This window comes from Dipodomys merriami, unplaced genomic scaffold, assembly GCF_024711535.1.
Source record: "Dipodomys merriami isolate MVZ:Mamm:240054 unplaced genomic scaffold, mDipMer1.0.p SCAF_121, whole genome shotgun sequence".
Taxonomy (NCBI): Eukaryota; Metazoa; Chordata; class Mammalia; order Rodentia; family Heteromyidae; genus Dipodomys; species Dipodomys merriami.
The window spans coordinates 2,104,219-2,127,933 of NW_027202505.1; the positions used below are offsets into that span (position 1 = coordinate 2,104,219).

The 23,715-nt window shown below is 45.5% G+C and overlaps 1 protein-coding gene across 5 annotated transcripts in view; it reads right to left on the reverse strand.

Annotated features, from left to right (window-relative positions):
* Positions 1-23,715, reverse strand: part of LOC138823652 (KICSTOR complex protein SZT2-like) — a 51,934-nt gene that overhangs the window by 17,745 nt on the left and 10,474 nt on the right. For 2 of the 5 annotated variants that reach the window (XM_070017120.1, XM_070017125.1), the window contains exons 5-40: positions 23,007-23,138; positions 21,846-21,993; positions 21,328-21,434; positions 17,629-17,839; positions 17,203-17,373; positions 16,522-16,756; positions 15,981-16,110; positions 15,229-15,371; positions 14,864-15,016; positions 14,608-14,722; positions 14,170-14,387; positions 13,866-14,081; positions 13,440-13,518; positions 13,105-13,199; positions 12,650-12,818; positions 12,356-12,470; positions 12,134-12,247; positions 11,753-11,923; positions 11,510-11,604; positions 6,306-6,426; positions 6,044-6,208; positions 5,750-5,954; positions 5,415-5,530; positions 5,056-5,302; positions 3,920-4,061; positions 3,670-3,762; positions 3,485-3,563; positions 3,092-3,385; positions 2,791-2,944; positions 2,539-2,646; positions 2,386-2,449; positions 1,972-2,157; positions 1,445-1,612; positions 1,279-1,366; positions 1,108-1,200; positions 719-920 (exon numbers count right to left, since the gene is read on the reverse strand). In XM_070017120.1, coding sequence (XP_069873221.1) covers positions 719-920; positions 1,108-1,200; positions 1,279-1,366; positions 1,445-1,612; positions 1,972-2,157; positions 2,386-2,449; positions 2,539-2,646; positions 2,791-2,944; positions 3,092-3,385; positions 3,485-3,563; positions 3,670-3,762; positions 3,920-4,061; positions 5,056-5,302; positions 5,415-5,530; positions 5,750-5,954; positions 6,044-6,208; positions 6,306-6,426; positions 11,510-11,604; positions 11,753-11,923; positions 12,134-12,247; positions 12,356-12,470; positions 12,650-12,818; positions 13,105-13,199; positions 13,440-13,518; positions 13,866-14,081; positions 14,170-14,387; positions 14,608-14,722; positions 14,864-15,016; positions 15,229-15,371; positions 15,981-16,110; positions 16,522-16,756; positions 17,203-17,373; positions 17,629-17,839; positions 21,328-21,434; positions 21,846-21,993; positions 23,007-23,138 — 5,342 coding nt within the window. Of the gene's footprint in view, positions 1-718; positions 921-1,107; positions 1,201-1,278; positions 1,367-1,444; positions 1,613-1,971; positions 2,158-2,385; positions 2,450-2,538; positions 2,647-2,790; positions 2,950-3,091; positions 3,386-3,484; positions 3,564-3,669; positions 3,763-3,919; positions 4,062-5,055; positions 5,303-5,414; positions 5,531-5,749; positions 5,955-6,043; positions 6,209-6,305; positions 6,427-11,509; positions 11,605-11,752; positions 11,924-12,133; positions 12,248-12,355; positions 12,471-12,649; positions 12,819-13,104; positions 13,200-13,439; positions 13,519-13,865; positions 14,082-14,169; positions 14,388-14,607; positions 14,723-14,863; positions 15,017-15,228; positions 15,372-15,980; positions 16,111-16,521; positions 16,757-17,202; positions 17,374-17,628; positions 17,840-21,327; positions 21,435-21,845; positions 21,994-23,006; positions 23,139-23,715 lie in introns of all 5 variants that reach the window. The other 3 variants (XM_070017123.1, XM_070017124.1, XM_070017121.1) reach the window with 3 other exon arrangements.

Genomic DNA, 23,715 nt, shown 5'->3' on the forward strand with positions numbered 1-23,715 from the left:
TGTGAGAATCTTATCTCTAAAAAACTACTCAGAAAATGCTGGGAGTGGGCTGGGAAGGTGGCTCAGTGGTAGAGCACTTGCCTTGCATGCCTGAGGCCCTGGGTTCGATTCCTCAGCACCACATAAGCAAAAAGAAAAAAAAAAGCTGGAAGTGGCGCTGTGGCTCAAGTGGTAGAGCGCTAGCCTTGAGCTGAAGGGCTGAGGGACATCGCCCAGGCCCAGAGTTCAGGCCTCATGACCGGACCCCAAAAAAAAAAAAAAAAAAAGAAAATGCCGGGAGTATGGCTGAAGCTCAAAAGGTAGAGTGCTAGCCTTGAGCACAGAGAGGCCCAGGGGCTGAATTTAACCCCAGAACTGGCAAGGAAAAAAAAAAGTCTCACAGACTTTCTTGCCCAGACTGGCTTCAAACTTTGATCCTCAGAACTCAGTGCCCGGTTTTATTACTCCCTTGTTTTATCACCCTTTGAAGCCACTCTGAACTGTACATGTTCTTAATGCTCAGTTAGAAGCCAAAATCACCATTAGCTTTGCAACTCCATTGAGAAAGGTGAGAGTAGTGTGCTTTGCTAGGAAGATTTGGGAAGATAGCTGGAGCCTAGACCTTAGAGTACAAATCAGACTGAAGCTCTCAGTCTCAAATCTAACTTTTAATAATGCCAGAGTCAGGAAAAAGCAGTTAAATTAGGGTTGGGTGAAGGTCCTCCATGCTTCCAATTACCGTGCATGTGCATACACTTCCACACGATCTTGCAGGACTCGAGCAATAAGCCAGAAGTCAGGCAGGCAAGGCCCAGGGAGGCCTGAGAATGAAGGCTGAGGAGGTGCTGGCCCAGGTGGAGTCCGCAATGTGAAGGAAGCCTTCTCACCAAGAGTATCATGGGGCTCTTCACTGTCAGAGCCGCTGCTTCCACCATCATAACCTGTGTCAAACATACTGAAGTTTAGTTCTTCCTTAGCACAGCCTGACTCACTTGAGCCCTTTAGTATACTGAGCTCGATGATTCCCTTCAAATGAGCTCCTTTTGATATCTATGCCCATATCTTTCTCTGTGCAGTCCTAGACCACCTGCCATCATCTTAGAATCCTCTACTTCTGCCCCAGCTTACCTAGGTGATCTGAGTCCACACTGCCTTGACTGGACATGAGGCTTAGTCCCCGGCTGGGCCCAGGTTGGCTCCCTGAACAGATAAGGGAAAGTTCTGGAACTTCTCTGGATATTTTCTACAGCCTCCTTCTAGAAAAGGAAGCTGGCCCAGATTTACATCTCAAGTTCTTACCTTCCTGTGGTAGGCTAGGCAGGCTGATGACGGGGGTACACTCAGAATCCTCTGGGGAGCCAAGGGTATGAGGGCTGGCTGTCACGGCCTGAGGGACAGAAATCAAGACTAATGTATAGTACCACATACACATCACCATCCTTCTCTATCCTCACACCAGACTTACCTCTCCTTCACCACTTTCAGCCCTGTCCTCATGGCTGTGCCAAGCCCAGGCCTCTGAAGGGGTCTCCCCTTGGGGCCTACTTGGCTGCTGGCCAACTGCCACAAAGAAGAAGCCACTGTCAGGGTCCTCAAGGAGAATATGGCCAGGGAGGTAGAGGCGGCGGAACTCCTGGGGAGCAGGAGTTAAGGTCACAGTTTAAGCAAAAGTAGCCTTCCCAATATATAGAAGCCTACGCTTCCTGATCAGACACTCCAACCACCCGGTGAAGCAGACGCCAACAATCCCACTGCTGAGGTAAGATAAGGTTTAGTGATTTTCCATAGCTCAATAAGCCCAGTGACAAGGTTGGAAGCTGGGTCTCTTTCCACTGGCCTGCCAGGCATAGGGATGAGGAGCAGACAATATGATGAGGAGGGAAACAGGAACGATAATTCTATGGACTCAAACTAAGAAAACCCAGTTCTGTGCGTGGGGTCCAGGAAGGATGGGTCCCAATCAGACCATGAAGTATTTTGAAGGCAGCTTACCTCCTTGAATTGTGTGAGGGAGCGCTCTGGCCCAAACACAAAACTCAGTGGAAGGGTTTGTCGAAGGCAGGTGGAGCGCCCAGGAGAGCTATGGATATGGGCAGCTGCTCGATGCAGGGCAGGGCTCTGGGGAATTCCCCCTCTTCGGAGTGCCCCTACCATCTCATCTTCTAACAGCCAGCGGATCTACAGGCAGAGTGCAACGAACCCTTGCTTATTGAAGCTTTATCTCAATTCTAGACCAGAACAGTCTAGAAGATACTCTGCCTTCTAGACGGAGTCCTGTGAGATGCCTTCTAGGCCTCATTTCAATCTCAGAATAAAAAGGGTGCCTCATCTCACTTATATGATGGAAAGGGTATGAGTTACAGCACTAAGGGTCTGTTGCTTATGCTGAGCATAGAAAGCCCTCACCTCACTCATGGTGGTTTCAATAGCCAGTCTGTGGGGTGTGGTTAAATTGGATAGTCCTGAGTGCCTAAATGGAAGAAAGGTTTAGGTATTAGTTTCCAGAAAAATGAAACTGAGGGGAATGAGGAACTCTGAGAGGAGCATAAGAACATATACCTCTCTTCTTCTGGGGGTGGAAGTGGGGGTCCCAGGCCATCATCTGATCTTAAGGAGGACGGTTGCCCTGGGGACCGTGGGAATGAAGCACTGCTCTCAGATGTTGACCTGTACCAGGATGGGAGCAAAAGTCAAAGGTCAGGAGATAATATTCTCCCAGTGCATCTTCCAGGTCTCCTTAGTCCCCAGGTCCCTTAAATTCTTTTACTGGCCCTCAATTTCCACAAGGTCCCAGGCCCCCCCACCCCCTACCAAGCTGGCTGCCACACCGATGGTGCTGTGGGTCCGAGGCTGGAGGGAGCTCCACTTCTAGTGGCAAAGTCAGCACAAAGACATCCAGAGTGATACTGAGGTCCCTTAGGGGAACTCGGCCTCCAATTGGGGGTCCTTCCAGACTGGAAAGCACCTGGCCTGGGAGAGGGGGACAGTTAAGAGGTTGCTGGGGACCCTGGGAAAAGCTTATCTTCCATACTTCCAGGCTGTCCTCCATTTCCAGGCGGGCAAGCAAGCTGTACTATGATCTCTGGTATTCCCAGGGCTCCCCCAAACTCACTCAGGCAGGTGGGCAGGCTACACACAGGTACTGAGCTGTGTTGCCCACGCAGTCGCACAGAGCATGTAAGGTGTAGGAAGAGGGGTGGCAGGTCATGCATGAGGCTCTCAGGCCCAGTGGGTGAATCGCCTCCCAAGATACTGAAGGAGTCTTCATCAGGATTAACAGTGTCTGCATCTGACAGCGAGGCAGAGTCTAGCCCAGCAAGTCCCAGGTTGGGTTCACGGGTCTCACGGTATTCCACTTCCAGCTCTGGGTCACTCTCAGTGACCACACAACAGGCAGATGTATATCCTAGTGGGGCACAGAACATGGTCAACAGGATGACAGTAGAGGTCACTGGGCCTGACTTAAAGCAGCCTCCTCCCCCACCGTAATCACTTGCTCACACACCTTCTTCTCCCATGATCTCAGCCTCTGAAAACTCAAGGTCACTGACTTTTCTGTCTACTGTGTCCCGGGGACCCTCATCCTGTAAAAAAATATAGCTGTAAAAAATACAGCTGATCCAAAAGGATCCATGCACATCCAGGCCCTGGATTGGGGATACAAGACAGGGAAGGAAGAAAGCCACTTACCTCTCGCCTACTGGATGGAGGGCAGTAGAAGAAGTAGTGGGGATTGGAGGGTACTGTGCGGAAGTGGAGATGACTGATCTCTAGGAACTTCTCCTGTTGTAGGGTGTAAAAAGAGCTATGATGTCAGTTTCCCCTGGAAAAACGTTCATTTTTTACTAAAACAAGACGGATGGTACCCTTAACCCAGAGAACACTGTCCTCTGCATGAGTAGGACTGTATCCCTCTTCTGTTCTCACCCAAGCTTCTCACCTGGATGAGGCCATGAAGGGCATCATGTGCCTCCCCTCTGAGTTGGCAGACATCTGTCAGAGAGATCTCTGGGCCAGGGTCTGAATTACCAGGGACACGGGTGCTCTGAAACTCAGGCTCACTTAGGTCCTCTGTCTCTATACTGAGTAGTTGGGTTTGGGGAGAAAGCATACCAGTGTTAAGAACTTTAAGTGTTAAAGTGTCTGCTTCCCAACCGGGGAGCAGCGTATACCAGTCTCCGTCTGTTCAGGGTAGCACCACAGCCGGTGTGGTAATACAGGCAAGGAGAACCAACCCATTCATTTGAGTTCCAATCTTCATATCTAAGGGCCAGACATTTCTGTGAAACAAAGTGTGGATGATGGTAGTTTTTTGACTTGTATCACTAGGTGGAAGATGAATGGAGAAGGCAAGGTTTGTTGGGAAGAAAATGTGTTCACTTTGGGGACATGAGAAGTGGGAGTTCCTAAGTTCTGACCTAGGAGTATCCCCACCACTCTAGTTCCAATGGCAACACATTGCAGAGGCTAGCACAGAGCTGTTTGCCTGCTTGTGTTTTCCTTCTAGTCCTTCAACCAAAGGGAGAGGCTTACTGTGAGCAAAACAGGTTTGGGCTTGATGATGTGTACAGATTAGTTTGGGAGATTGTTACTATTCTATGGAGGGCCTCCCAGAAAATCTCCACTTCACTTTGACAACTGGGAACTCCCTAACTTGGACTTGGCTCATTAGACCACACTAAAGAAGCAGAGTCCTGGGGCTGTCTGGAAGTGAGATTGCTGCCAGAGTCAAAGGGAGAAAGCATCCTGCATGGAAAGCTAGTGACACGACATGCTACATTCCAGGACTAGAAGGTCCCTCATTACCCTCTCTGCCCCTAGCACTGGGGGTTGAACCCAAGGTTTCAAGTATGCTAGGCTACTCTGCCGCTTGGGCAACACCCCCAGCATTTTTGTTTGTATTTTTTTTTGTACCAATAACTTTGCCTGGGGTGGACCTAAACTTGTGATCCTCCTGCCTCTTCTTCCCAAGTATCTGGGATTACAGATGTGGGCCACTATATCTAGCTAGGTCTTTGAATAAGGACTTGATCTGTGTGCCTCCCTGCCCTGATGTCATTCAAGAACAACCCTAACCTGGACTCAGAAGCCAAGACAGCTCGTTCCCGAGGCTCTGGGCCCTCCTCAATGCTGCTGCTGAAGGGTCCTGGGCTTAGAGGACCAGGGCTTGGGGGTGCATGAGGCAAACCCCAAGTATGGCCACACAGTGCAAGCAAGAAAGAGGTGATGTCTATTTCTTGTAGTAGCTCCTCACAGGCATCCACCGCTGTCAGCAAATCCTGGCAAGTCACACTCTGTGCCTGCTGCAAGCTCCGAAACAGCCCTGATGAAATGAACCATGATCAGGGTCAGCTCTGGAGCAGTCTCTCCAGGCCTCACCTGCCATCTCCATGTGTCTACTTCCACAGCCCCACTCCTTTACATGGCGTTCTTACCACGCACATAGCACCGCTGTGCATGCTCCTGCAGCAAGGTACAATGGGTGGCTGCCTCTTTATATCTGGGCTCCATCCACACTGAGGAAGCTGAGGGATGGTCTAGGAACTGAGTCCTAGGAACGGGAGGAAAACAGCTTGGATAACTCCCCTAAGTGGTACCTTGAACTCATCAGCCACCTGTACTCCATAGCATGTTCAACTGACTTGATGAGGAAAACTAAATCAAGCAGCTCGTAGGATACACCTAAGAAGTTAAGTTCCTGCTGATTACCCCTGAATGTATGCCCAACTTTGTGAGAGAAAGATACCAGGTCAAAGTCAAGGGCACTCACCTAAAAATGAGGTCTCGAGGTGCCTGAGGGGGCTGTACACCAACCATTTGCTCCCTCAGTGCTTCCAGTGAACAGCTATAGATGTAGACAGGACACCGGGTCCGTAGTCCATCTGTACTCTCTGTCTGGGAAGCCTGACGCCCAGTACAAGCCTGTAAGTCCCGACGGAAAAGTAGATTTTGCTCGCCTTGATCACAGGCACTGTCTGTGAGGAAAGATGTACCTTAGTCTTTACATTTTCTATTTGCTTTCCCATCCCATTTCTGCTTAACTGACTTCCATCAGCAGTCTTACCACCAACTGGGGTTATACTGAGAATAGGGACTTGTGGCTTTGTAGCCTTGGTCCCAGTTTCTTCCATATCTTTCAGGTTGGGGACTCCACTCCAATCCCCGAACTTAGGCTTTGCTTCCTCTTGAAAGGGTCCCTCCAGGCCACAAGCAGCCAGACGTTGAACATCTAGGGAAGAGACAAACCAATCAGGGCTGTCTGATAGGCCAGTGAGTGAGCTCAAGCTTTTATACTCAAGGAGGTGAGGAAGGTCAGCAGTTAGTACCTGAGAAAGTAGCTGGGAGAAAAGTCAGAAACATATGCTGTGGGGTCACCAGCCTTGCATAGCAGCGCCACTGAGGGGGCTGGGTAGAGATGAGAGGCCTTAAAGTTTCAAGACCCATACTCTGTAAGAAAGAAACAGACTATTAGAGCAATCTACAAGGCCTGGTGGCCACTGTTTTCTCCTACAGAGAGCTGTACCTTGGCCATTCACAATGTCTAGCAAAAGTCACCATCAGAAACAGCTAGGGCCCCAAAAGGCAGCCACCTCAGATGTCTAGAAGTCAAGGAGCTCTGGGATTACTGACTAGACCACAGAGCACAGGCTATATAACAGGCAGCAGAGACTCTGAAGGAAGTGGTATGGTAGTTTTCCATGACTCCATCCTCACTGGCTAGGAGAGAACTGCATAGCCAGAGGCTAGGATAAAATGAACTTTTGAATGGGAGTTCTATGAGTTACTTATCATCTAAGCTTAAGTTCTGACTGCAGCAGCCCCATGCACTTTGCAGAAGTATATGTGTATGTGTATATACACATACATACATATGTGTATATATACAAATATGTATACATATGTATTCAAGTACATATATATGTATATATACACAAATATCTATTTACGTATATACACACAAGAATAATTAAAAATTTCTACTTTTTAATATAAGTGTCTAATTTATTATTTTGGCTTTAACTTTTTTTGGGGTCAGTTGTGGGGCTTGAACTGAGGGCCTGGGCCTTGTCCATGAGTCTCTGTGCTCAAGGATTTTGGGTGGTTAATTGGAGATAAGAGTCTCATGGGAACTTTTCTGCCTGGTCTGGCTTCAAACTGAGATTCTCAGATCTCAGCCTCCTTAGTAGCTAGGATTACAGGTGTGAGCCATGGGCTCAGGCTTGGTTTTAACTTTTTTATTTAACTGTGTACTTTTTTCTGACATAAGCCATTTACTTTTTTAGTTTTACTTTTAGTATAAGCCATTTACCTCTTCCCATTCACTTTTTAGGTCTGCTTATCCCTTTCCTTTCTTTGAATTCATCATATATCTGTACAATAACACCTGCCTTTCAGTATTCGATTTTAAATATTTTTATCTCATTTAATAGCTCTTCCCCATTTATACTTTTCTTCTACCAAGTATAGCTGTTTTGTTGCCCATATTTCCTTCTACCTCTGTTTCCATAACCTTAGTCTTTTCTCATTACCTATACTCTCACTGGGTGCCTGAATATCATTCATTTTATGTGTTTTTGTTAAGCATTTTGAGTACTATTTGGTTTTCACTTTGCTTCCTTTTCTCTTTTCATTGTTATTGTGTATGTATAGTGAATTCTCTTAATTTTGCCTTCCCCACCCAGTATGTTAGCTAGTTTTTTTTCCTACTCATTCAATCCATTTCCTATTTAACTTTTCCTATTCAACTTATCTCTCACATTATAATGCTTGTATATGCAAATATACAGAATAAAGAAAGAATATTGAAAGCTTCCAAAGACAGGAAACAAGTAACTTACAACTGCAAGCCTATTAGAATAACAGCAGATTTCTAAATGCAAGGGTGTTCAAGCTCAAAACCTAGAGTAGTATATTCAGCAAAGCTATACTTCATAATTAAGGGAGAAATAAGAAACTTCCACGATAAGTTAAAGTTACTGGAACTCAAGACTACTAAACTAGCGCTGCAAAAGATACATGAAGGAATCCTACCCACAGAAAAAGATAATACAGGAAAGAATAAACTCTACTAGATGAGTAGATTAGCAAAGGAGAAATAGGGAAGAAGTATCATAAAAACAATAAAATGACAGGAAATATGACACATCTTTCAATATTTATGTTGAATGTTAATTGTCTTAACTCTCAATCAAAAGATGTAAAATGGCAATTTGGATTAAAAACTAAGACTCAACTACGTGTTGCCTGCAAGAAATATATGCCACTGAAAAGACAAACATAGGCTGAAAGAATAGAAAAGCACATGGATCCCGAAAGCAGTCAGAAGTAGCCATACTTATATCTGATAAAATAGACTTCAAACAAAATCAGTCGGAAAAGACAAAGGTTAGTTATATTAATAAAGGGAAGGATCCATGAAGAAGTTTTTAACATATATCCATCCCAAACTGGCACCCTCAGGCTTATTAAACACACGATTAGGGACTTACAAACACAATAATAGTGGACACTTCAATAACCCACTCTTACCAATAAACACATCATTTAAACAAAAGATCAAACAGAAACCTCAAAAATATATGATACCATAGACCAATGGATTAAGCAGGTATTTACAGAATATTTCATCCAGTAGCAGTAAAATACACATTCTTTTCAGCAGCCCATGGAACTTTCTCCAAAACAGATCATACTGCAGGAAATTAAGAAAGGCTAAGGAAATGTAAGAAAATTGAAATAACTTCCTGCATTCTAGCAGACTATAATGGAATTTGGCTAGAACTCAAGAGCATATCACAGATATCACAGAAAATATTTAAATACATGGAGGACAAACAAAACATTTGTTGAATGATGAGTAGATCACTGAAGAAATAAAAGGAGAAATCAAAAAGTTCCTGGCATCTAATGAAAATGAAAACACACCTGTTGGGATATAGCAAAGGCAGTATAGTATTAAAAGGAAAATTTAGGGCTGGGAAGGTGGCTCAGTGGTAGAGTGCTTGCCTTGTATGCATGAGGCCCTGGGTTCGATTCTTCAGCACCACATAAACAGAAAAAGCTGGAAGTGGCGCTGTGGCTCAAGTGGTAGAGGGCTAACCTAGAGCTGAAGAGCTGAGGGACAGTGCCCAGGCCCAGAGTTCAGGCTCACAACCGACAAAATAAATAAATAAATAAATAAATAAATAAATAAATAAATAATAAAAGGAAATTTATAGCTATGAGTGTCTACATCAAAAGAACACAGAGCTTTCAAACAGCCTAATAATGCAAACTTCTAGAAAAACTTCTAAAACAAACAGAAACAAATCCAAAATTAGTAGACAGAAATAGTAAAGATTAAGACAGAAATGAATGAAATAGACTTAAAAAACTATATAAAGAATCAGCAAAACAAAATTTGGTTTTTTGAAAAAAATAAGATAAATTACAGCCCAGATAGACAAATCCCCAAAGTTGGTTGTTTTTTTTGTTTTTTGTTTTTGTCAATTATGGGGCTTGAACTCAGGACCTGGGCGCTGTCCCTGAGATTTTTTTGCTCAAAGCTAGCACTTTACCACTTTGAGCCACAGTGCCACTTCTGGTTTTCTGGTGGTTAATTGGAGATAAGAGTCTCACAGACTTTGCTGCCCTGGCTGGCTTTGAACCATAATCCTCAGATCTCAGCCTCCTAAGTAGGTAGACTTACAGGTATGAGACATTGGCACTTGGCCCAAAGACTCTTATCTCCAGCAAAAAGCTGGAGCTGGAAGCATGGTTCAAGTTGTAGAGGACCAGCCAAGAATGGAAAAAAAAAAAAAAAAACTAAGTGAGAGCATGAAGCCCCAAGTTCATGAAGAAGTCAATATCCCTAACCATAAAGGAGATGTAAGCCAAAACTACATTACCATACCATCTCACTTCAGTTATAATGATAATCATCAAGAAAACAACAACAGAAGCTGGTAAGGATGTGGGGATAAAGGAACCTTCATACACTGCTGGTGGGAATATAATCTTTGGAAATCAGTATGATGGCTTCTTAAAAGACTAAAAGTAGACCTATCTGTGACTCTGTCATCGCACTACTGGACATATACTCCAAAAAATGCAAATCAATGTATAAGAAAGACACCTGCATACTCATGTCTACTGCAACACTGTTCAAACTAGCCAAACAGTGAAATCAGCCAATGTGCCTAACAGATGAATGGATAAAGAAGTCATAGCATATATATATATATATATATATATATATGTATATAAAATATATATATAATAGATTATTACACAGTAATAAAAAACAAAATGTCATTTACAACAGAGAATATCATGTTGCATAAGATAAGCTAAACTCAAAAAGCCATATACTATATGCTTTTGCTTATATGTAGAAGCTAGACCTAAGACATACATATTCATGTACACACACACACACACACACACACACACACACACACACACACACACACACACACACACACACACACACACACACACACACACACACACACACACACACACACACACACACACACACACACACACACACACACACACACACACACCCCAGAAACGTAAGTTTATACGCACACGTAATACATAGAACATGATTCTATCTATGGGATCATAGAGGATGATGAGAAAGGGATAGAGAAAAAATGATAGGGGGGGTAGGAGAGGTGGGGAGATGGGAAGGGATGGGAAGAGGAAACAAAGGAGGAGGCAACAATGCTTGATTAGAAATGTACTCATTATCTTGTCCATGTAATTGTAACTCCTCTGTACGGTATTTTCACACACAAAAAAAAGAATAAAAATAAAAAGGGGAAAAAAAGAAAAAAAAATAATAGAGTGAATTAATTTCAAAATATAGTGCATCTATGTATGAATAAGGCATTAAAAAAAACCCTCAATGAAAGACACTGGTCAGTAGGGGATGTGGGGGGCAGAGAAAGCAAAAGAAGGTTTTTCTGAGCAAAACATAATATATGCCTACTTGAAATGCCATAGTGAAAACTCTTGGTGCAGTTAATATACACATACACACACTGGTAAGAGGTGGGAGGACTAAGAAAGATGAATGGAGATGAATATAGTCAACATAGTTTATTTATGAAAATAGAAGAGTCAGACCCTTTGAAATTGTTTTAAGAATGTGGAGGGGATGGAGAAGGACAGAGGAAAGGAGGTTGACCAAGGTACCCTGTTTACATGTGTGGAAATGTCACAATGAACTTGCCCTTGTACAACTCATGTATGCTAATTTAAAAAAAAATAAAAGGAAGAAATAGAAAGGCTAACAGGTTCATGAATAAGTCAAGCCAGGCATTGTAGCTTACATCTGTAATCCTAGCTACTTGGGAAGTTAGCAAATTGCGATTCTAAGCTAGCCTGGGCTAAAAGTTGGAGACTCTTATCTCAACAAATACAAATCTGGGTGTGATGTCCACCACAAAAAAAGAAAAGAAAGAAAATTGGGTATGGGCATGGGTGTGTGGTGATGAAAGGAGCCAGTATCACAAGGGCTCACCAAGGAACCAGTGCTCACCAAGGAAGGAAGGGCTGGGTCTCCAGTAGTCTGGGTGCTTTCAACTACTTGATCCTTCAGGATCCCATCACCCCCAGCAGGTGGACCCTCTGTACCTACAATGGAGTAGAGAGGGCAAAGGCCAGTGTGGAGCAGGGCTCTGAGTTGAAGAGAAGGGTGAGGCCAGAGCTTAAAGGCAGAAACCACCCTGGGGGTTAGGGAAAGTGTTGGAATCTAGCATTAGGACAAACAAGGGGAGTTCACCTGGATCATAGCAGGTCCGTCGCAATGCTTCACTCAAGAAGGCAGCCTGGTCAGCAGGGGTCAGTGGGATCTCCCGGTCACTCAGCTCCTGTCCCAGGCAGCTGTGCAGCAGGCACAGCACCATGTCGTTGGTGGCACAGGGCCCCTCGGTGAGAGGGACACTCTCTGGCTCTGCCCAACACACATTCTGCTCAGCACTGAGAGCCTCCTGCTGCCCACGGCCCGTAGGGTTCTCCCTGACCAGCAAAGCCCTCCACCTTAGTCTTCCCCTCCCCATCCTGAACTTGTTCTTCCCTAACTCATTTGCTCTTGGTTCTCTAATATCCCTAAGCTTGGCTTGCTGGCCCCCAGAAAGGGTGAGTGCGTACTATGTTCACCTACCTCTGGACAGCAGAAGGAAGAACATCTGTAGCTGCTGGCACTGTGGCAGCAATCCTAGTAGGTCAAAGTGAAAAGGGATCTCATAGACACAGGTGTCTCCTCCCTGATCCAGTCCTGGGCGGGAATGGTGAAGGATAGATGGTGAAACTCAGATTACCTATCTGTGGCTGCCTTCACCCTACCACTCCCTGTTCCACCCAGTGAGACACCTTCCCCACTGACCATCTGAGACTCGGGGCTCTGGGGGCAGAGGACCCCATTCCTTGCTCTGGCATAGTTGTATCAGGTATTCAAAACTCAGCATGGAGCCTATACAGGCAGCATCCCTTGGGTGGAGCTAGGGGAGAAACATCAGAGGTCAAGGGTTACCCTTTTGTAGCCCTGGCCTTCTCTGGCTGTCAAGGAAATCAAAATAATTGTAGACAGAGATTCAGAGTGCCAGGAAGCCCATAGGCTTCAGTATCCAAAGGAGATACAATCCAGTAAGAGGTGGGGTATAGTTCAGAGGTCACTCACAGCTTGAGGGATTTCAGAGTATGTCAAGTTCTGTAGGTGCTTCCAGCTTTCAGGACCAGGTCCCACTCGCCCGTACTGTGGCTCCACCCATACCTCAGTGACCAGATTGAGCTCAGAGTCCCCCTCCAGGGCCTCTACCTCCACATCATTGTCATCATCTGTTGAGAAGCTAAAGGAGGAAGGGCTCTGAGCCTGGGTGAGAGGGAATCTAACACAGCCTTGTGGCAGGGGTTGGGCCTCATGGAGAATGAGCCAGGCATGAAGGATGAAGGACAGTTATAATTGGCTAGCCTTTGCAGACTAGCAAAGATGACTGATGAAACAAATAAAATAAGCAGCCCCTCCTCCAGGCTTGAGATGGAGGTCATCTCAAGATAAGGGAGTTAGACATTTAGGGAACCTAGAAAGAAGGAGATTGTGCAGAGATATGCCTCTCAAAGAGGGCTGAGCCTTACCTGTCTTTGGTGGAGGTAGAGTGAGGAGGGAAGAGAATGTACTGGACGACACACGTGTGCTTCTCTTCAGCAGTAGCCTGCCCCAGTGGCTCATTCTATGGGTAAAAGGGAGACACTGGGAAAATCCTGGATGGCCCTGGCCTGACCTGGATCTGGCCTTCAGAAATTTAATCCTCTCACTATAGGATCCTATGATTCTGGCCTCAGGCCCTGGTCCTGGAACCCAAGTTCCAGTTTGTGAGACAAACTTCATAGCAGTCCTACACAGGTCTAAGGTGAGGGTCTCTGGATTTTGATGGACATTGAGGTTAGCTAGCATGAGGACTGCCACATACCTGAATTGGAAGCTCCAGAACCATGTTGATGATTCCTTCCCCACTGCAGGCAAAATGGAACCCTTCAGAAAGTCGGACTCTGAAACCCATAAAAGCAGGGCAGGACCAGAATAAGAAAAGGAAAGAAGAAACACTCAGTACAGTGCCCCCAACATACCTAGCCCCCAGCAGCCATTGTGGCAGCCTGGACCAGTGGAGTTCCTGCTCAGATTAGCAGTCCTTTAGGATGCAGGTCCAAGTCAGTGGCCAAAATAAGCAGTTGGAAGGGAGCAGATGAGGAGGGCAGTAGCATGAGCTGCTCTGTACTTGACACTGAGGCTTGGAGAGGGGGAAATATATAATTTAGCTGCCTGCCAGTATCCCAAATCCAGAATTCACACTTGTTTCCTCCCTGCCCCAGAATCCTGGAAGGCTCAGGTGACGTACTCAGTCAGGACAGAGAGGAGCTGGGCGATGGCACTGAGTGGCAGCGTCGGGGCCAAGCCTGATGGGACACTCCATAGCCAGCGCTGGTGGTAGAGGTAGCGTGACAGTGATGCTAGACTAGATGAGGCAGAGCGGCCTGACACCAAAGGCAATGGCCCTGGTGGCTCCAGGGTCAGCAAGAAGGGTGCTCGGTAGTCCAGAGGTAACTTCTCATACCTGGGAAATTTGGCAACTCCTTAGTTGATTTCCATTCACAGCTATCCTTCATGTTTTTGGGCCCTCCCTCCCCACTCTCCAAACAAACCTAATGAGGAGCTTGTCCAGTGGCTTATGGAGGACCACAAGGCAGGGCCGGTCTGACAAGGCCTGCTGTGGTCCCAGCATGGGGGGTGACTTGGAGGGAGAACTGCCTCCACCAACACCCCCCAGCCCTTTACGTTTAACTTTTGGTGTAGGCTCTTTACTTTGCACCCGATGGGGAAAACGAAGGCGTAGGATCTCTTCCCGCAAGTCTGACACGATCTGTGGAGAAAATGGGGTTAATGCCCTGATATTCCCATCTCTTCAAAGCCTGGGAAGAGGGGGTCTACAAGGCAAGAGCAGCCTCCTTCATATTTCTCAAGCCTTAGTTGTTCTGGGAGTAACATTTCCTACTAGACTTGTCTCTGTGGTGGCTAGGGAAATGGAGTTTGTCTATACCACAGGCCTCCTCAGTCTTGAAGTCAGTCAGGGTCCAGCTCACCTTGTGTCGGGCCTGGGCTGGCGTGCCAATGGGAAAACCCAGGCGAAGAACCATGCACGGGGCCTTGGAAATGATGCGGACCATGTAGAAGGAGGAAGGGGGTTGGTCTGGGGCACTGGGGAGAAATGAGAGTAAGTAAGCAGTCCTAGGCTGGGAGCAAATGGGCTTAGGAGGAGGTAGGGGTGAGGCATGGGATTAGAGGAGAAGATGGGGGATGAGATGATGGGGGAAGGGTGAGGGACATCACATTGCCCACCTGGAGAGCAACTTGACATAAGAATAGCCCTCAACCAGCACAAAACTGCTCCAATCACGAAGCAAAGAGGTCAGCGAGGAGTGCGAGATCCTGCACTGGATAGTGCTGTAGCGTCCATTGCTGCCCGGGGTGTGCAGGTGCTTGGGGACTGGTCTAGGAATAGGGGTGTAGAGTGGGATCAGACTTCCTAGACCTGTCCTTGAGGAAAGGAAAGATGACTATCTTTCTCTTATGGGCCTGCCTAAGATGATGGGGGTCAATGAGCAGGAAAACTGGCCACAGTTGGTGCTTTCTTCCCATCATTTTCTATCCCTTGGCTCCTGCTCCTCCACCCCATGCACAGCCCTGGTCCTGAGGATACCCACATGTCATGCTCCAGAATTAGCACCAGGCGATGCATGTGCAGCCACCGCTGCCATGAATTAGCATCCATGGATAGCACTGGCTTCCAATAGGCAGCAAACTGGGCATGGGATGAGTCAGAACCACTGGGCTGAAGGGAGAGCACCTGGGGACAGAAAAGGTAGAGGAGCATTTGTGGACAAGCAGATACAACTTCCAAAGAGCAAACAGAAAGACTCAGTTCAGGTCAGAGGCAGAAGTGGGTTAATATTAAGGGGTACAGCCCATCTTGGGACAGAGGCAAAAATGGTTTCCAGTATAAAGGCTGGATTAGGATGACTGAGTCAGAGATAGACTTCATATAGATCACTTGTGTGGTCCATATGCCCATCAATACCAGTGCCATGGACAACTGTGAAGAGAGCACAGGACAACAGAAGCTATAGTCTTCAGGAAGTACTCAGATCATGAAGGCTGACTGTGGTGGGAAACAGATGAAGGATGCTATATGGAAATGGGGTGAGGAGGTTCAGAGCCTGTTGAGATGCCACCACTGACTGCATGGTCTGTTAAAGGCAATCTCTTTTAGATCATTCTCCTCCCCAGGGTCTTAGGAGGGGGAGAAGAGATGTTTTTAAAGCTACTGTTGAGAATTTCTGACTTGGGGCCTCGGATTTGACAGAGAAGGAAAAGAAGTGGTGATGGGTTCCAGATGCTATGCCAATTCCAGTCTGGGTAGGCATGGGAGGGGATAGTGAGCATCAGAGCCACTCACCGGGGTGGTAGAGCCTGGAGGGATGTAGAAGAGTGGCACTCCACTCTTAGTGCTGTCCGGAAGGGTGAAATGTTCTGGCACCGAAGAGAAAGACTGAAGGTGAGCTAGCATCTGGTCTGTCTGGTTAATGCTGTAGAACAAGGGCAAAGTCACGGATGACACTGCTGGATGAGGAAGAAGGAACCCTGGACAAGCATGGTGCCGGTGGCTCACTTCTATAATCCTTGCTACGCAGGAGGGTTGCGATCTGAAGATTGTGGTGTGAAGCCAGCCCAGGCAGAAAAGTATGTGAGACTCTTATTTCCAATTAACTAGTAAAAAGCCAGAATTAGAGGTGTTGTCCAAGTACCAGGCTTGAGTGGAAAAAGCTAAGTGAGAGTTCAAGCCCTGAGTTCAAGCCCTAGTACTGGCATGAAACAAACAATAGAAAACACCCTGGACACAAGCCTGTGCACTGATTTCCCTTAAGCTCCCAGCTTCACAAACCTGACCCTCTACCCAATAAATGAGGGATCACTCACCAAGTGGTGACCTCACTTACCTCTGCAATGTGTTCCAGAAACGGCGGATAACATGGGTGCGATAAAGTGAGCGAATGGGTTGCCTTAGTGTACAGGATACATCGTGCAAAATGTCATAGCCACCTTCCATCGTCACTTCCACCCGTGTTCCTTGAGGGCCCTCAGGCTCCAGGGGCCAGGGTGCCACAGCCACATACTCAATGCGCATGTTGTGTTTCCAAAGCAGCACCAGCTTCACCTCCAGTTGGGACCCTCCTTCAGTGGGGAGCAGGAATGCCAGTGAGGGGAAGGCAATATGGGAGTCCAGGCCTGAGCCCTGAGCCCTATCTGAAACCTCACCTATCTCATGGAACACTAGCTTGGTCAATGGTTCCAAGCATGGTTCCATAGGTTTCAGAATCAAAGCATCCCAAATGATGCAAATAGAAGTTTACAAGGTTAATCTGAAAACATAGCCGAGTTCAGGACACCATATCCCCCTCAGCTGATTCACTCGGGCAAAAGGATATGGAATTGGGAAGCCACATGCTAGGAGAACTCAACTCTGAAAACAGCTCAAAGCTCTCTTGTCTTAAAAAACAAGCAAAGACTCTCATGGTGACATTCTTCAATGTGTGACAGCTGAGTGTCCACCTTGTTCAGCAGATCTAACCACATTCGAGCACTTAGAGGCCTATGAAGTGAGGCCTACAGACCCTTACCTTTGGCCAGTGTAATTTCTCGGACACTGTAGCCCTCTCGCAGGCGTACAGACACAGTGCTGATCAAGTCAGCTGGCACCTCCTTCTCTGTGTGCTTCTTCCGGCGCAAGGCCAGGGCTGGGTTGCTGCTTGCAGAAACTAAGTGCTCATTAAACAAGCGGTGCTGAGAGCCTGGAGGATCAGTGAGGATAGGGAAGATGAAAGTAGTGAGCTTTTTAGAGGACAGATATCTAGGGGAAGTGCAGAAATCACTTGGGAAAATAGTGTTAGAGCAGCCAGCCCCAGTTAGATTTTTCAGACCCCAAATCTAGACCATATTATCTCTGGCCAGCCCCAGTTAGATTTTCAGACCCCAAATCTAGACCATATTATCTCTGGGTCCGTCCTATAGTCCCACTTCCCAATCCTACCCAGCATGACTCTCACCACAGTAATATTCAGGGTTCAGTGCTTCCCCACTGCGCAGGAATGAATAGAACAGAAATGCTCGGTGGTAGACAGTCAAACCCAGGTTGCCTGGCCCAGGTTCAGGACAAGTGGACAAGTAGGAACCAAATGTCGCCATCGCAATGAACTTCATCAATTCCACATTGGGCACGTGGCCAAAACTGCAGTCATAAGAGTAAACCCCTCCTACCTGGGGAAAAAAAAATGAGCAAGTAGAGATCTGCTCCAACAGAAGCACTCAGCTCCCCTTGACCATGGAGGGAAAGTGGGCTGTCATGCTCCCAGGACAGACCCACTGCTCTAAAACTACCCTTTCTTGGAGCCTTTCTGCCTAAAGCTGATACTAATTGGTCACATCCTCTGCTCTTCATCCTTAACATCAAATACTCTTCTATCCCTTCACTAGAGATTTTGGCAACTGGTTCATTGGCTTCCTGTCATCATCCTGGACTTTTCTAATTGAACTTTAAAATAATTAATAAAACTCCCAAGGATTTTGTTAAAATATAAGGGATAGGTCTGGGAGAGTCTGCACTGGCAAATAAGTTTTCTGTTAATGCCAACACTAAAGCTGAAGATCATCCCTAATGTAGCCCACCAACCTATTTTTGTCAATGAAGTTTGATTGAAACACAACCATGACCAATCACTGCATTTCTGTGACTACTTTTATACTATCATAGCAAAGTCAAATAGCAAAAGAAAGACTGAGTGGACCTCAAAACTTACATATTTACTATCAGGCTTTTTCAGCAAATGTTTGCTGCTCTACATGACGGGTTTAGATGACTCATTCAGTTTCCAGGCCACTCACTTCTTTAATCCTTGTTTTTGCTCTACTCACCTGCACACTGACTAAATGCTTGGCTCTTGGCTTCATTTGAAACAAACTTATCTTTGCAATTCCAAATTGCCACATCCCACAATACAGCATTCTACCTTTAGCTTCCTTCTACCCACCTCTTATAAAGTACTTTGACCTCACTAGATTGGCCAGGCCTCCAGCCTCTGCTCTGGCCCAGTCATCTACTCCATTTTCTTCCTTCTTTCTCAATCTAGCCTGAATCCTCTAGCCAAGCAACTTCATAAACATCATTCTCAAGTCTCTGGCCCTCTTCATTTTTTCTGCTCCTACCTCAAAATCCCAACAAGGATCACAACCCTTACATCGATTCTGCCAATGATGTTCTAAAGAAGAAACCTACCTTTGTATAGGCTGATATCACATTAAAACTGACACTCTACCTAGCTATTTCTTCAAGGCTGTCTGCAGGACTATTTCTTCTTCCTAATTCTAGTCTCCCTTCCGTCACCTTACTTCCTGGAGGAATCAGAGGCCACTAGTAGAATTTACACACTTCACTTCCACCTTTTTTTTTTTTTTTGTCGGTCACGGGGCTTGAACTCTGGGCCTGGGTGCTGTCCCTCAGCTCTTCAGCTCAAGGCTAGTGCTCTACCAATTGAGCCACAGCACCACTCCTTGTTTTCTGAGTGGTTAATTGGAGATAAGAGTCTCACAGATTTTCCTGCCTGGGCTGGCTTTGAACTGTGATCCTCAGATCTCAGCCTCCTGAGTAGCTAGGATTACAGGCATGAGCCACCAGCGCCCAGCTCATTTCTACCTTTTATCTTGCACTTTTTTCTTTCAGTATGCAATTTTTAACTCAGGCACTCTACCGCTCTGCTAGCTACTCTACTTTCTAATCTCAGAGAAAGAAAATGATGCTTTCTGCTCTGAAAAGAATCTCTTGATCTGTTTGTAGAGGCAGGGCCCTTCTGTCAATTTAGAGATTTTATCAAGATCCCTTTACATTTCCTACTTTCAATCCCCTTTTCACTATGGCCCCTTAAAATTATACTTAGCTTTCTAGAAGAAACCAAACCAAACAGAACAAACATCCTCCCTTCTACTCTGTACTTCCCTCTGGCTACCATTCTTTCTCTTGTTCCCTGCTTGGTCTGAATAGTTTACGTTCTCTCATCAACACTTGTTTCTACCACCTTCTCTATCCATAGCACTCATTTCCCTTACCCCACTTCATTGAAATGCCTCAGAAAAACTTCCTTGTAATTTGGAAACCACCAAATCCAAAGGGCACTTTAAATTCCTCTTCCTACTTGAACTTTGTGTGTCTTGAAATATGAACTACTCTTTTCTTCTGAAACTCTTGATTTCTTTCACATTAGAATCTCCAGTTTCTTCTCAGACTTGGTTCCCTTCATTTTCCTGTGTGCTGCTTCTTACTGTGAGAGACCTTTAAACATTAATGGTCTCACCATCTACTTCTCAACTACTGTTTCCTGGATCAGGACCTGCATATCCAACTGCTAATTACTATGAGTAGTGGCTTTTTACCATGTAATTATGAACTATGCTCTGTACTCTTGTTTTTTGGTTTTTTTTGGGGGGGGGGTTTGGTTATGGGGCCTGAACTCTGGGCCTGGGCACTGTCCCTCAGCAATTCAGCTCAAAGCTACCACTTGAGCTACAGCGCCACTTCTGGCTTTTTTCTTATATGGTGCTGAGGAATTGAACCCAGGGCCTCATGCATGCAAGGCAAGCACTATACCACTGAGCCACCTTCCCAGCCCTATGCTCTGTACTCTAAATGAATCATCTCACCCTCCATTTATAAATGAATCCAACTTAGAGTGAAAGTGATATGACTACTGTCACAAGCTAATAGTAAGTAGAGCAAGGATTCAGATTAGCCATGCCTAATTCCAAAGGGAATATTATTACTGCTAGGATATGTTCACCTACAGGCATTTTAAACACAACATGTAACACCTGCATTCACTCTATCCTAACAGATTCTTTACTTATTTGTTCTGCCTTTGACCTAGTTATCACTGAAGTCACAATCTTTGAAACAATAGCCCTTCTTTCTTCTTCACCTGTCCCTTTCTGTTTTGCTAATCATGTCCTTTTTGGGTGGTTTGATATTTGAGATGGGGGTCTTATAATGTAGTTTAGACTAGTGTCAAATTCTTGATCTTCCTTCCTTAACTTTCCCAGTGTTAGGTTATAGGCCTGTGCCATAACCCAGCTTCATAAGTTATATAGATGCTACCTTTCCATTTTCTGAACTTTCTTAGCCCAAATTCCACAATTTTAACTCTTAATCCTCCTTCTTGGACCCTGCAATTAATAGTGTCCTGCCAATATTCATGTTCTTCATCCAGCAGCAAAACCCAATTAATGACTTTGTTATGTTATCATCTGTATCACTCACAAAATTATGCAGACACCTCAGTGTCTGCCCACCAAGCACTTTATAAACAGCAGGACCAGCTTTTTATGCTCTAGATATGCCTACTGCCCACCCTTGCTTTCTTTCTTATAATCTGCCAATCAAAATAAGCTCCAATTCTCTGAATGGAATGTCTTTTCTCCCTTATTTGCTTAGTTTGAATGGGGTTAGCAATAATAACTAGCCTAAATAAGCCAGGTAGAACTGATGCAGTTTTCAGGCCTTCTCTTCATTTTACTGTAACATCCTGTCTTCCAAACCTAAGGAGGTAAGGCTAAAGTTTTCTCCCATCACTGTCACCTGCCCTGCTCTAGACCTGGCACTAATAGTAAGTAGAGAAATTTTGCCTTTAAGAAAGTAGCTGTCTCTGCTTGGCCTTGTGAGATACTCTACTTCCCTTTCTTCCTTCCTAGAAAGTCCTTACCTGCACAAAGGAACAGGCCACAGTGCCACTGCGAAGCTGGTTCAGTAGTGTCTCACAGACAGCAACATCAGGGACACTGGTCACCCCATCAGTAATCACAATGATACCTTAAGCAGAAAATAAGACTCAGACCTGAAGGTACTGACCAGACCAAAGTCACAGGGAGGCACCCCACTGACAGACTCCTGAAGACCTTAGTATCTGCCCACCAAGCATTTTATAAATCACAAACACCTTTCTTTCTCTTCTTCCTTTCTGCTTCTCCCTTTTAATGCCAGACCAGTCTCTCCTGGTAATGGCCCTTAGATGATGTCCTTCCCTTTAAGGTTACTGATGGCTGTCAGAGCTGAAGCTACTTGAGATATTCACTAGTACAGAAGTACAGACTTGTATTTAGCAAACAAACAAATGATTTTCTTCCCTGAGTTCAGCGATCCTGGGGAACCACAAGCTTTGCCAATCACCCACACCCTTCTTGAACTTGTTTCCCCATTCCCATCAATATTCTTTTTACTAACCTGCACTAGAGTTAGAAGGCAGTAACTGCAGTGCCAAGATGCCCTGACGAATCATACTGACCAGCCCAAGATCAGCTGTCACCATGGAGACTCCTACCTTCCGGCCCAAGGGCTCCCCAGAGTCTGAGGACTGGTCTTCTGCCTGGCCCTAAATTACAGAAAAGACAGAATGTGACTGATGTTGTTATTGTTCCATCCATAATGAAAGCAGAATTAATTTGTTGCTGTGCAAGAGATTGGACCTAGAGCTTCACAAGACAGGTATGTGGTCTACCACTAAGCTATACACAGGCATGTGGTCTACCACTAAGCTATACCCCTCACCCACAAAACAGAATTTATAGTCTATCACTGACAGGTCAGATATGCCTAGTCCTGTGAAGACTCTGGCCTCTTACTCTATAGCTGCGTTCTACTGTGTTCCTTCCTAAAGTGTATGCTTAGATGATGAACCTCAGAAGGGAGTCTAGCACAAGGTAGAATTTCTCTACCTTTAACCATAACTGTTACAAACATTAGGCACACAGAACTTCCATTTACTTAGCCACTTCTAGGGCACTCTAGTAAGTAGAAGTAACTTTATCCCAGATGGTAAATGCTAACTAGCGATCAAATCTGTCCATAATCACCTTTCGATATGCAGGGTATGCATGGAAATCCAAGACTGAAAAAACACACACATAAATGGACTTTATATGTATATATATATATATATATATATATATATATATATATATATATATATATATTTTTTTTTTTGTTTTGTTTTGTTTTGTTTTGTTTTGGTGCCAGTCCTGGGACTTAAGAGCCTGAGTATTACTCAGGCACTACCACTTGAGCCACAGCTCTACTTCTGGCATTTAGGTCATTTATTGGAATAGTCTCACAGACTTTCCTGCTCTAGCTGGCTTCAAACCACAATCCTCAGATCTCAACCTTGTGAGTCATTAGAATTACAAGTGTGAGCCACTGGCACCCAGTGGCCTTTACACTTTTTCCCCCAGCAAAAATCTATGTTTTGGGAGTATATGTGAGTTATGGTCTTCCAGCTGGAAGCTCGTCATAAGTGTTATCACTAGCACGTGCCTCCTTGGCTTGTTCTACTCAGGTTCTTTTTAGAGGTTTTTAAAGTGGTCTCCGCCACTTTTGTCTTCCACATACCTGGCTCTGGGGATCGTACTGCTGCTGCAGCATGGTAGCCACCTTATCCTCGAAGAGGCAGAGCTGCTCATACACCTGTTGCAGGAATGCCTCCCGCTGGGAAGGGTCCAAGAGGCAGCCCTGCACCAACACCTGGCAAGCACAAAGGAAAGGCTCAGGCAAGGGTGTCTGGGGTGTAGCAGTGTGGAGCTGGAGGTAGAATACTAGACACTATACCTCTGCTCTATATATTTTCCTTTAGGCAATCCTGACTCTTATCCAACTAAGATCAAATGTATAACTCCACAGGCAGTTTCTCCTTCTTGCATCATCTACTCCAGCAGCTCAGGTACACTCCAGCTCAAGGCACTAAACCATTAGTCATCTTAATCTGGAGTCAACTTTCTCGTGATTATGGTTGGCTACCCTGGGCTTTTCCAACCTCCCTCTTGGGGGCGCCCTAAGATCTTCCAGCTCCCTCCATTTTAGGCTAGAGGATGACATCTGTAAAATCACTCTACTTCAGCCAGATGAAATCTTTCTCATTCTGATTCTCATTCTTTCATTCCTTTTGTTTTCTAAGTATACTGCACATAGAAGAGGCCATCTTGATCTTTAAGCTCATTATCTTTTATTCCCCTAAGGAAAGTTCCTCCCCTTCCTTTACCCTCATTAAGTAACTCCTATGTTCTCTTCAAAGAGAAAGGAAGTCAACTACTAGGCACACCAC